General features: G+C 37.1%; 1 protein-coding gene across 5 annotated transcripts in view; it reads left to right on the top strand.

Moving 5' to 3' along the window:
• Positions 1–14,226, top strand: part of CCSER1 (coiled-coil serine rich protein 1) — a 1,085,521-nt gene that overhangs the window by 237,022 nt on the left and 834,273 nt on the right. For all 5 annotated transcript variants that reach the window (XM_084787310.1, XM_084787312.1, XM_084787314.1 and 2 more), the window contains exon 5: positions 5,883–6,003. In XM_084787310.1, the coding sequence (XP_084643436.1) occupies positions 5,883–6,003 (121 nt within the window). The remainder of the gene's footprint in view (positions 1–5,882; positions 6,004–14,226) is intronic.

Here is a 14,226-nt window from a genome sequence, read left to right as displayed (position 1 = left end):
ATCTCCCTGTGCTCTCCCCACATTCCTGGATGGCTACACTCAAGTGCTTCAGGAGAGGTGGAGTGTAGTTAGTGTCTGTCGCTCTCAGCCCTGTTCTCCTCCAGGGCCATCTGCATAGGGGAGTTATCGCAGCAGGAGGTCATAACTGTGTGCAGTAAGCTGTCCATCCTGTGTTCATGCTGATTCCTTTGTACAGCATGGACTGTGAGAGTAAGGACTATACATATGCCCCTGTTTCCCCCGCTTGCCTTCTAACAGTTTCACAGTGGCTTACATCTTTATCTGCACATATTGAAAATCACATTTAATTCTAGATTAAGATGATTTTGTCACATTCCATTGTAGAAGCTCAAAGTCTAGGATGTCAATTCAAATGAGATATTGACTAGGATGTATAAGGAGGACATAAGAAGAAGACTTTTGTTTGCTTGAGAGAAGGTCATATGTAGACTAAAATGCATTTCAACTCCTTTACTTGGGTGAATGTGTCCTTGAGCTCTGGCTTCACCTCCCAAATGATAGTAGTACCAACATGAGATATTAGACTTAGTGTTTGATTTTTGAACAAAGGATTCTCTTCTGTGGCTGTCAGCCAGCTAGCCTGGGGTCTGTAGACATGACATCAGGTGATGGTGGATTCTCACATGGGAAGCACTTTGTCTTCATTATCCTCAACTCTGCAGTTAGTCATTTTGATTGATTGAGTTGTTCCCACTGAGGTTATCTAGAATAATTCTCTACCTTAAAGTCTACGTATTTTTGGACTATAGACACATGTAGAAAATGTATTTGCAGCAGTATTGGCCTGAGTGCTAGTAATGACTCTTCAGCCTAGTCAAGTTAGTGCCTCATTATAAAAAACAGAGCTAGTTTGTATACTTATAAAGCCTCTATTTCATGATGCTCATGTACAGATATAGTTATTTAATTATTATTATATCCCAAGCTGAACATACTATTCATCCTGAGTGGAAACTTAATGAAGGATACAGATAAATGTGATCTGAAAATGCATTCTAATGTAAGGTGTATTCAGCTGAACAATTTGCCTCTAGGGTATATTCATTTGAAAGTTTTGTCACTAGATAATTTATTCTAAAACATATAAAAAAAACCAAAACCTAAAAAATCACAGTATTTTACATTAAGTTGTAGTGATATATATGGCAAAGGGAGTTAAAAACATCACTTCCAAAATTATCATGCCAAACAAGGTTGGACAATGAAAGCATATAGTTCAATGCAACAAATACCTGCCATGTTCTGTCAACCGTCTTGATGACATCAGTAGTTAATGTTATTTTTACAAATACCAACAAGTGTGAAAAAAACATAGATTGTGACTGTTTTTGCTTCCCTGGACGCTTTGAAAAACAAGAAAGGGCCAATGCTGTTCTACCCAGCCAGTCAAACAAGAATCACATGAGGTCAAAAATGCCATGTGGTGATGGGCAGAATTTACACTATGAGAACTTTTATTTTTGTCTCTAGAAATCTGGCTAATAGAAACAAAGTTTTAGGGAATCAATTTATTTGGGAAGCATAGTGCTGAAACCTGGAACACTAATACATAAACTTAGGAGATCAAATGTCTCTTCAAATGTCCTGAGTTATGCTCTTAAAAAACTGTGCCTCCTAGTGCCAATCACTTTCTGTTGCTGCTGATCATAACCTTATGATCAGTTAAAGCCTATTTCTTGTGGCCTAAAACTTACTCTGTGTGTGTGTGTGTGTGTGTGTGTGTTGGCTCTTACAAGCTTTCTGCCTCCTCTTCCTCATAGATCTCTGAGCTCTGATAGGAGGGATGTGATTAACACCTCCCGATTATGGCTGAGTGTTCCCAAGTCTCCTGTTCTCTGTCCAGTTTTTCTTCTCTATTAATCTCCATGCACTGCAGGAAGGAGCTTGTCTGTTAAGAGTTGAGAGATGCACAGTGAACACTCACTACATTCTGCAAACATGATATTGTCACCTTTAGTTAACTTTCAATCAAGTTTATTCTGAAAGTTGAAAAATTTGGACACTTATTTATGAAACATCTGATTTTACAACTGCAATAAATGAAAAATGTATTATTATCTTTATTTATGAATATTAACATACAGGTATTTTTCTTAATAGTCATGATTCTCATTTTATGTAATACTTTTAGAGTTTAATTTTCTCTCATATTCCAGCAACATATCAATTTTCATTTTAAGCACATTTAATTTTTTTTTACCTTAAGTAGGAATTTGTATGATATTGTATAAGAAATACCAGATCAGTGTTATTTTCTGATACCACTAATACCCTTATCATTTTATAATGTTCCTTAAGTGAATAAAAATTTAGTAACTCTCTATAAAAGTATATAATTACACCACAGAGACAGTGGGAATTTTTATGAACTTTCATCTTAATCTGTATCATTAAGGTATATATTCATAAAATATATTGTTCCATTTATTAAACTTATCTTGTTCTGAAAGTTTGTAGGTGATGAAACTCGATAATACCCATGTTGGAGATATATCCAGTTCCTACTTGGAGGAGCCTCCATTGTGATAACTAAAAGATACTCTGCATTTTAAGTATACACTTGATCTTGAAAAATGTCTTTTCCAGAATATTCTTCTTATTAATATCTATTTCTCTGTTCTTTAATTTCTGCCTTTGGAATGCAGCAGTGACATAGTTTTGCTTGAAAAGTTACCATTTCCTTATTACTTACTTTTATATTATGAATTAGTCGCACTAATTTTAGTGTCTTATGATACATGAAATTTAAAGGTACTTGTGTTGGTTGGTTTTTCTCAACTTGACACAAGCTAGAGTCACTTGGGAATCAGGACTCTCAGCTGAAGATTTACCTCCTTCTGTCTGTTGTGTGGGGCTTGTCAATGGGCCGTCGTCTTGATTGCTGATAGACAGATGCTCACTCTGGGCAATACTAGTCCTGTGCAGGTCGTTCTGGGGAGTATAAGAAAATTAGGTAAGATACGTAGGTCTAATAAACACTTTCTCTTTGTGCGTGTGTGTGTGTGTGTGTGTGTGTGTGTGTGTGTGTGTGTGTGTGTGGTTTTATTTTTTATTTTTTATTTTTGGTCAGTGTTTTATCTCAACAGCCAAGAACCACTATTCTGGTTGAAGACTATAATATAAATTTAAACTTTAATACTGCTCTAATGTTATGTTAAACTATAATATTACCACTCAGTTTGTTGGGATTGTTTGTTGTAAAGTTAATCCTAAAATTGAATAGAATACTAGATTTAATTAAGTATTTGCTGGTTTTCTGGAGATAGCAAAAGAACCAGAGCCTCTCTTTAACACATGTTAGACACTGTTTTATCCTTTTGTGTAAGAAGTATTGGGAGATTATTTTAGATATACTTCAGCTTGTGCTGGCCATGTACTCATCCTTAATGCTCTAGTCCCAAGAACATCCCTAATGCAAGACCATGGGTTGCAGTTTCTGTTTGTAATCATGGTCTGGGCTGATGGGCATTCCCGTGTTCTATCTGTGACATCACTTTCACTCTCCTATATTGTTTTTCTTATTTGCTTCTTGCTGCATTGAGTAAGAGGACACTTTGTTCTGTCATCATTTAGTTCATGAAATGAGTATTTGGATCAAGGAGGGACAGCATTTCCATTTAATTCAGATATCCTTCCGGCTCTTTTGGTGTTTGTTTCTTTCGCATATTTTCATTTTTTTTCTTGGGAAGTTTCTCTCTTTGGACTATCTTCATTTAGAAAATTCTGCATGGGTTCATCACTAAGTTATGCTCAATAGCTGGTGCCCAGTGACCAGTCGTCATCAGACCCTGAAAATGGGCACACACACACTGATTGTGGTCTGAATGTGTTCTTTACATGGTGGAGTGTAGACTGAAGAGAAGCAGGGAAACTTAGACTTCATACAATTAAAGATGATACATTGTGCTGACAGTATTTTGAGCAATATTTTTGAGTAGTTGCTGTTACTTAACAAAAGAGATTAAAAACAATTTGTATAAATTAGAATCACATAAAATGAGGACTATATACATATACACTTAGCTATCAGAAACATATAGGTTAAAGATATATAATGTGACTGCATTCTTAAGTGAATAGCTGTGTGAGGCAGAATTCTAAGATGACACGTGATTGTTCTTAGAAACTGGAGCCCTGGTTTTCTCTCACAGGAAGCAAGCAAGTTCTCAACAACCTAGTTCGGTTCCTGTAACAAAATACCTTCACAATGTCAGCTTCAGGAAGAAAATGTTTACTTAGCTCCAAAGATCTTGGTTCAGGACACCATGGTAAGGGCAGTCATGATAGCTAGAGCCTAAGGGCTTGCTGTATCTACAATGGTGAAGAAGAAAACAGATGGATGAACCGCCCTGTCCAACTCCCTTTCTCACTTTATGCAGTCCAGAACCCCAGCCATGGAATGGTGCTGCCCAAATTCAGAGTTGGTCTTCCCATCTCATTAACCTCATAAATGCAATTCCTAACAAATGTGCTCAGAGGCTCAGCTTCTATAGGGTTCCAGATCTTGTCTAATTGCAAGCAATGTTAACCTCCACAAACTGAGATTAATTTGTCTGGATTATTTCCACACGGAGTGTATTTTTTTTTAAATATAGAAATGGGGTAAATATCAAGATGAACTGTAGGCAGTGGCAAGGAAAATGATATTTATCCAGGCCACTCCCTGGGCCTCAGTGCTTGGCTCATAGAAATTTTTGATAGATGTGCAGCCAAACAGTTTCTTCTTGAGACACAAAGTGGAGACGTGTGTTCAGCTCATCCAGACTTACCACCTACAGAGTTTTGAGGTAATAAGTGAGTGTCTTAAACAAAATTTGTATGGATTTGTTACTCAGTGATGTATTATTATTATACTATAAAAATTCAATGGGAAAACCTGTAAAATCAAGTGTTTTGTGGATGTGAGTCAATCCATACAGCTGTTTAGAGGAATGTATAATAGCCATGGAGAACTGTTGACTGGGATCTAGTATGCAGAATACAATCATTGGTGTATCCTGTGAACATTTATAGCTTCTAGAAGCTTTTCTGGGACAAATTTTTATATGTAGCTAACAAAAACAAAAACAAAAACAACAAAAAACCAAAACCAACACCAAAACAAACAAACAAAAACTACCCAAAAAACAAAAAACAACGCACACACACACAAACCCAAGACAACAACAATGGCAACAGCAACAACCAAGGATATTTATAGCTAATAAAATAGCCCCCAACTGGAAGTAACTTGTGTTTCTTACAATTGAATGATATAAACAAAGGAAAGCTACATTGCCACCACAGTAAGCTAACAGTACATTTTGTGGGTAGATCTTACAAACACACATGGAACAAAATACACCATCATTTTAAGCATGATGATGAAGGTTATGACCCCATTGCAGAAAGGTTAGAAACACAAGCTGCTTCATGCTAACATTATGATGACAGTAGGTGAGTTTGGGGCTATAGCAGGACAAGGAGGAGACCACAGGAAGTAGGCATGTGCTAATGCGTGAGTTTCTTGATCTTGGTCTTGATGAAGCAACTGGATTTTCCTTGTGGAGCTTCATGAGCTACATGCGCCATGGCATATACTTCTTACTTACTGTTCAACAAAAAACTTGTTTTCAGCTGCTAAATGTTAGGCATACTTTTTTTTTTCACTGTGGCTATAAAGCTAAGTTAAATAGCTCAGGGTTGTACAAGTAGATAGGGGAAATAGTGTGCAAAGAGAGCTAGGGATACTTTAATAATTAGTTAATGTTTTTGTTGAAATTATTCACGAACTTGACTGAAAATATAAAAGCGAAGTAAGGAACACGAGAACAGGCACTGAGTGATTTTAACACTTGCAATGAATTGTTTTCAAACTGCAGTTTGCCGGGAAGATTCCTGCCACTCCGTAATGTCGTGTGCAGCTGTCCTTCTTAGCACAGTGGACCCGACAAGAGAAACGCAGACGCTAGAAGAACCAAAATGTCCCGAGCCTTCCAAACAGTAAGTTGCTCTTTAAGATTCCAGGCTGTGAGATATAATCCAAGTTCTTCAAAGTACAGATAGCTGTCCAGACGCCACAGCATATGAGAAAAGTGGTAATGTATGGATGTACAGTTAGTTTGTTCAAACTTATTATTATTCAACAAGTCACTACTATCTACTGCCTTGGGTGTTTGACCTGTGTCACTTACATTTTATTTTGATGTCCTGTTTTAAGCTGTTGTTCAACCAGCTGAGAAGTCGGCATTGTGTCTGTGGGTATGCTGATCCTGAATCAGTGATTTTAGAGTTACAGGGTTGTAGTCTAAAATGGAATCACTTTGTATTTCTGTTTTTTTGTTTGCTTGTTTGTTTTCTATGTAAATGTGCGTGTTTGTTGGTGTATAAGCAGTTGTGAGTAGAGGGCTATGGAAACAAGAAAGGAGTGTTGGATCCTTTAATTCTTGTCAGCTGCAGGCAGGGATGCTGGAAAACAAACCCGTGTCCTGTGGAAGAGGGGAAAGTACTCTTTTACTTGCTGAGGTCCCTCTCCACCTCTGAAGCCAGTTCTTAGTATAAACAGCTTAAAGTAGGCTTGCCTTTTACAAGGAGTACAAGTCACTATTTTAAAATTTCAGTATCTTATTATATACTGAAAGTTTACACTATAAAAGGTTGCTGTGGCACGTGATATTGGTTAGTAAGAGGTACAGAGGTTTGCTGAATATTGGTTTTGTTGCATTTCTTGATCTGCATTCTGGTTGCCATGGACACCATCATTTTGTGAAATTCTGACAAGATGGAAGATGATGATACAGGCATTCATTTTCCAAATATGTTTACATGCTCAAAAAGGATATTTAAAGGGTACAATCATGCAAGTATAGTTTATATATTTTTCAGTTAAACAACACTGGCTTTCATTGAGAGTTAAAATTGGTTTTATACATTAAAAGACTTTAAACTCATAATAGATAAGTATTATTAATTTCATGGTAAGAAATACACATAAACATGAAGCATTAAATTACAGTCACTTCTGATAAAATATCCAATATTCAATCAATGAAGTAGAAAACTTGGTCATGATTTTTCCATACAAAACTTTTATGCTCTAGCATGTTCAATGCAGTCTTATTCGTAACAACCAGAATCTGGAAACAACCTAGATATCCCTGAGTCAAAGAATGGATAAAGAAACTGTGGAATACTACTCAGCTATTTAAACTAAGAAAATCCTGAAATTTGTAGGCAAGTGGATGGAACTAGAAATTATCATCCTAAGTGAGTTAACCCAGTCCCAGAAAAATACACATGGTATATACTCACTTATAATTGGACACTAGCTCAACAGGGATGTCTCCTGAAAGTCTTCACTCAGAAAGAGATTGGGAGAGATGCTGGGTCTTCTTATTAGGAATCCAGGTGAGAGAGGTAAGGGAGAATGGACAAAGAGAAAGATCCAGAGGATCCTAGAAACTTATAAGAAGACCATCGAGGCTGACAAATCTGGATCCAGGGGGGTCTGCTCAAACTACTGTACCAACCAAGGACAATGCATGTGGTAAACCTAGACCTCCTATTCATATATAGCCTTGGACAGCACATTCTCCACAGTTGTGGGGACAGCAGGGACTAACTCTGACATGAAATCTGGTGGCCCCTATTTGACCAATTCGTCTTGGTGGGGAGGCCTGGTGGCACACAGAGGAAGGGTAACCAGGCTACCAGGATGAGACCTGATAGGCTGTGATCATATGGTGGAGGAGGAGGTCACCTTCTGTCACAAACCTAGGGGAGGGGAATAGGGTGAAAGAGGGAGGGAGTGGGGAAAGAGAAGATACAAATGAGGGGATAACAATTGAGATGTAATCTGAATAAATTACTTAAATTAAAAAAATTTAAAAAGATTTTGCCTGATAGAAAGTCTCTGAATGAACATGTGACATATGGTATATATTGTAATGTGATTATGTGAGGCAGGAGATAATTACATGTGCTAATAAAATATGTAATTTTTGATGATATATGATGATATATGATTTGAGGTGCTATGTGGTATATGATTTGTGATGATATGGTATGCAAATTGGTATGTGGTAGTGTATGATGTATGCTCTGTGGTGCTAGTGAAATTTGGAGATATGTGGCAATGCATGATATGTGTTGTTGTGTGATATGTAGGTCTATATTATATGTCAAGCCATATGATACAAGGCAATCTATATGTTATATGGCAGTAAATGATATGTGGTGCTGTGTAATACATGTGGTATGTATTGATGTGTGTTATGTGATATGTGGTAATGTGTAACATGTAATGTGTGATATGTAGTGCTATGTGCTATGTGATGACGTGTGACATGTGGTGAGTTGTGGCACTATGTGTTTATATGACAGTGGGTGATATGTGATGTGCATGTTGCCTGCATTTGTTAGTGGCCCATCACATTCTCGAGGGAAGGAGTATTGGCATATCCTAAAGAGACGTGCTATTTGCCCCAGTTTGTATTTGCTTGCTTTTTGCCTGTCTTTCTACCTGATGATATGCTCCCAAAGCAGTTTGCTACAACATGTTCCTACTTGATGCTCTTTGTGAAATCAATTAGGAAGATCTCTTAATGTTCCATTCCATAATACTGAATCAAATGGAGCAATGGATGTATTTGATTGCATGAAGATATTCACTATTAATATTCTCATTATAGAGAAAAGAAGTACCAAGCAATTCAGAAAGTGGTTATTGTAATTCAGTTTTAATGCAATCTGAATGCGAAAACCATTTAGGTGCACCTAATGTAGTTTAAGTTTTAGGATCCAATAGTCACCTCTTATCTAATAGGAAGAAAATTGCATCGTGTAGCGTATTTGCCCAGTAAGTTACATTAGAAAGCTCAGATGTTCCTGCAGTGTCTTTGTGAGCTACCTAAGTCCCCATATAGTTTTAACTTGGATCTTAGACTTTTTGGGTTATTTTTCAAGGACTTATAACAAGCTGGTTAATAGAGTTAATAACCTTTTTGTCTCCTTTCCTAGTCTTTAGCAGCTTCATAAACAGTCTTATTTCATACTGTGTGTATGTGTGTGTGTGTATGTGTGTGTGTGTGTGTGTGTGAGCACGCACGGACGTGCACGGTACTAGGCAGCACCAACATCCTCTGCTTTCTGTTTAGCCAGTGATTCCTATGTTGTCTTATCATCTATATTCTCATTTAAATGTTCTTTGCCAACAATATTGCTAACTCCTGTAGATTTTTATTGTTTTTGCTGTCTGGCATAATAAGGACTGGTTCAAATCTGTTTTGCTTATGGGCACTTTTCTGTTTGTGCTTCCATTTGTCCATCTGCTAATTGTGGTAGCACCCTGGCCCTCACTGTGTGTGAATGTGTTACTCCGTAAGAAGGTCCTTTTCGTGCCCCTGTCTCAGTTTCCTCTGCTAGCATGATGGATGACGTGTATAGAGATGTTTAATGCTGAAAGCTGCTGGGAGACATTGCTCTAGGGGCCCTGGCAGAATCCTCAGCTATGTCAAAAGCAAATCAGTGAACAGCTTTTTCTCTAGTAAAGTCATATAGCTAACCTTATTTAAATAAAGCCACATGATTGTTTCTTAAAATCTTGGCTTTGCAGCACCATAATTCATCAATGCTTGCCTTATATGTTTTAACACTTGAGCTGACCCAGAAGGCATAAATATCTCCTATGTTTTGCTACCATTAATCCTCAGTTGTGGTTCCAAGAAAACTATTCAGACATTTTCTAGCATGAAGTTTCTCTTTTGAACCTAGGAAACTATCAATTCATAATATATGTACTGCATACCACATGCCATTATTTTGAAATTTAATTGGTGTAAACAGATGAAGGATTTCAATATAAACACAAGATTATTTACAGAAAATTCTCAATTTTCCGTGAGAGAGTCATGTAGCAAAGTGGCTCCAGGAAAATTAAGGATAGTAATAGTGACATGTAATTATTAACGTTTGGTGGGTAGAAATTTCTGATATATCAGGATGGGATCTCAGAGGTGCCAAAGACCATTTCTTCTGCATCTGTCCATATCACTTGCCTGTCAGGAGTTCTCATTTTCTAGGACTTTAATTTCTCAATTGTTTGCAGAGTCTCAGCAGCAACTGAAGCAAATGTTCATTTTTCTAACACAGTTTCTTTTAAATGAAAGGAGGTGCAGATTTGAGTGCGATTGGCTTGAATTATTTGAAATAACCATTCTGACACAATACTGGTCGTAATAGTTTTATGCACTGAATTCTGTGTGAAGCCTGGGAGAATGGGATACATTGAGATAAAAAGGATACTTGAAAATTTGAAAATATTGGTAAATGAAAGCAAAGATAGGGGACAAAATTTAAAGTACAGTGTCAAGATAAAATTTTAAGTATTGGTGTCTGCACAATTTAGTTTGTAATTTCATTTTTGATGGTAGAATATTTATGATATTGAATTAAAAACATTGAAATACTTAGGTACTACATGAATTTATTTTGTTTTTCAATAAACTTTACCAACCAGTTGTATTTTATGTTATGTGATGTAGTTGTGCTACCGGTTAGCAGTATATATAATTTCCTTACTCTTGATTTCCTTGGTTTATTTCTATTTCTCTCATAGTGAAATACCTGAAATAAAACAATAATGTAATAGGCAAACAAAAATATATGTATATCTGTAACTATTGTAATTATTTTTACAACAAACATATTAGCCAAGAAATCTTATCACATATTTTAGAGATAATGCTGCTAGAGCCAGCTAATATATTTTTATTTTCTATGGGTGAAAAATAGGCACAAATATTAGTTCCCTGTGTGGTAGTGAACTAGCTCAGTTCTGTCGTCTGAGACAGGAGCCTTGCATTCCTAATGTCACCCTTCATCCCAGGTGGGATTATTGCTTTAAGTACTTCATCCCCCTGACTGTGCAGGCTCCTCATAAAAATTCATGCACCTTGGAATCTCTGAAACAGAATTACAGTGACATAATTGAAAACCCTTGCTAAGCAGAGCTGGAATAATTTTCTTCATAGAAGGGCTTCATAGTATGTAAGGAAGAAGTTTTATAGGAATGTCTTTTGGTAATGTTATAAAACTAGGTAGATTTTTGAAATATCGTAACTGATTACACTATAAAGCCAACATATACTCTCTAACCAGTATGAGTATTGTTTTTGGATAAGTATTTGTTTGGTTACCATTGAGTGTGGTTTGTTAATATATCAATATAAAACTCCTGAAAACAATTGCGAATATTGGCCTTGAGTTTATTATTGTATTAATATATTGTTACATAAGTTCTCAAGATATGAAACATGTCATGATCAAGGTAGTTATAAATTCACTGTTCATAGGAACACATTGACTTTGACATGCTATAATTTTACATTTATCTATGCTCCCACATAGCCAGAAGCCACTGGGATTAGGACTTCCTTTTAGACTAAAAAGACAAGAGGAAGCTGTCCTTTGTAAGATGGCAAATTGCATTTTGTGCAACATGGTAGGAGAGTTCAGAAGTTTTGATTTTGTCTGTAAATCATCTTAATTAAGCAAATAAAGTTGGGGTTACTTTTCTTAGTCTTCTCATATGTATCTCAACAGGCTTTGGAAAGGATATACTTGAGAGAAAACAGGAAAATCGTCTTGAGCAGGTGGCTTATTCCTGTGAACTGAGCACTTATCCTGGACAGGTGGCTCACACCTGTGAGCTCAGTACTCAGTCTAGGCAGGTTACTCACACCTGTGAGCTCAGCACTCAGCCTGGGCAGTTGGCTCACACCTGTGAGCTCAGTACTCAGTCTAGGCAGGTTACTCACACCTGTGAGCTCAGCGCTCAGCCTGAGCAGTTGGCTCACACCTGTGAGCTCAGCAGAAAGGAAAATACCCCAGAGTTAGAAGTCATCCTGGGCTGTGTTGTGGAAACCTGTCTCAAAAAGAAAAATCATGTAATCTAAATAGTATAGAGTGTTCATAATTCAATCACATGGAAAATTGAGTTTGAAGCTTGAGAATGAATCTTTTTATATTGCCCAAAAATCTTAGTCTGAAATGTATGCTCACTTTACATCTATGCATATCTTCCTATTCAAAACTATATGTGTGTCCAATAAGTAGCATGCAAAAGAGCACTTTCTGAAATAGACATATTATTCAAGCTCTGAGGAGAATGAAATCATGCAGCATTGGGTCTGGGCTTGACTTTGTGCTCTGCTAGAAATCTGCTTGTACCAAATGCAGATCTTCACACATGCTTTGACTCAGTGTCTGAAAGGAAGGAGTATGTGTACAGCCATTGTAAAGTTGGATATACCAGGGAAAGAAAAATAAGTTATGGTATTATTTTTTGTACTTGTTCATATTTTAATTTTATTTTATACTCAGAAGCTCTAGCTAGCCAAAACTCACAATTTATAGCTAGGTTTGAGGAAATGCAGCATTACTTAACCTATGTGGTCAACTCTGTGTGAAGGCCACCTCACTTCTTTGTCATTTTTTTTTTCTGACATTGGGAGGGTCCACTGGGCTACTTTGGACAGGGTGTGGGGCTCCTGCTGTTCAGCGCAGAGGTCTGGTATACACACACGACTCAAACCTACGTATTTTATTTTTGGAAGCTGTTCTCCAATGTCATCCATAAAGTTGGTTCCTAAATGGTTGAAAGGCATTAGAGAGTTATAATATCAACCTATTTCCAGCATTACCATTTTAGGGATATAGTTATTTAAGCTTATATATGGAGCTTCCTAGCTCAGTTCTTTGAATATAGATGATGTCAAAGTGCCTGTTGTCTCCTTAGCACTGTGATTATGCCTGGAGATTGTGTGCTGATAAACAGGTGTTACACCTGGCAGAGTAACCAAAAAGAAATACATTGATTCTTTAATTTTAACAAGAAACTCAATATTACAGCTGTGACTGTGGTTGTAGGACACAGGTCTATCTTGCTGTAAGTGTTTTAGAATAACAAAGAGGTCAAAGGAAACTTTACTTAGAAAGGGATGTTTTAGCTAAGATCTAAAGAATGTTAGTCTATAATGGAAAAGCAAAGGAAGATAGCAAAGAAAAAGTCTGATTACCTGTCATTTAGTGGGAAATATGGAGAAATTAAAAGGGGAAGAAGGGGAAAATGGGAGGGAGGGAAGAATGGGAGGATACAAGGGATGGGATAACCATTGAGATGTAACAAGAATAAATTAATAAAAAAGAAAAAGAAAAAAATTTAGACTGGGGAAAAAAAAAGGAGGAGGATGGACACACAGGAAAGCCAAAGCATTTATGTACATAGAACCAAGGAGAAGAAATCAGAAAGACCATTTGAAATCCTTCTTTTTGTTTCTTATAGACAGCAGACTGGGATTGACTGAGTGCTGGTGTGAAAGAGTATTCCTTCCTCAGACCAGGCTTAGTTATTCCACTCAGGGTGTTTAAATTTGGCTATGGTGGATAGAGTTTTCACAGTAATTTTCCTTCATTTACCATCCATCATTCACTGCACCTAAACTTTTCTATATGAGTAAAACTAAACATTAAGGCACAGAAGGTATTACTACTACGACTATGCTTGCTCTTCCCCAGGCTCATATTACAGAAGAAACCACAACAAGTTTTTTTATTTCCTTAGTCTAAGTGCAGAAGCAGTTGTCGGAGAGATAAAGGAGGAGATTTCTGTAGAGATTCCTCACCCCAAGGCGAGTCGATTTGAGTTTGGAGAGGAGCTGTTGAGAAGAGGCATTTTCTAATCACAGCTCATAGAGAGTTGAGGAGGATCAGTTTCCAGTTTCTCTGAAGCTAGAAACACAAAAGCCAAAGGGTAATTTAATGCATGACTGCCTTAAGCAGGTCCTCCTGGTCTGAAGAGGGAGAAAAGCTGGCTCCCTGACAAAGTAACTCCCTGAGTGTCAAAGTCCACCATGGAGGACAATGTCTGTGGTGAACTAAGTAGAGGAGAACAAAATACAACAGTGGTATGGCACTGTTGCTTATTGGTAGGGCACTGTAGCATGCTGGCTGTAAGAAAATGTTAAAGGACCCACTCTGTCCTTTTGCTAGTCTTTAAGCCAGATTGCTTTAAAACATCTCTGCTCTGTTGAACCTCTCTCTCTACCATACACACACACACACACACACACACACACACACACACACATAACCTCAAGTTTTTCCTTATGAAGATGATAATGTATAGAAAAGATAAAACCTGTAAACAAATACAGGAATATACAACCA

The sequence above is a fragment of the Acomys minous genome, assembly GCF_964271855.1.
Source record: "Acomys minous genome assembly, chromosome: 6".
Taxonomy (NCBI): domain Eukaryota; kingdom Metazoa; phylum Chordata; class Mammalia; order Rodentia; family Muridae; genus Acomys; species Acomys minous.
This window is presented reverse-complemented; position numbering and strand designations above follow the sequence as displayed.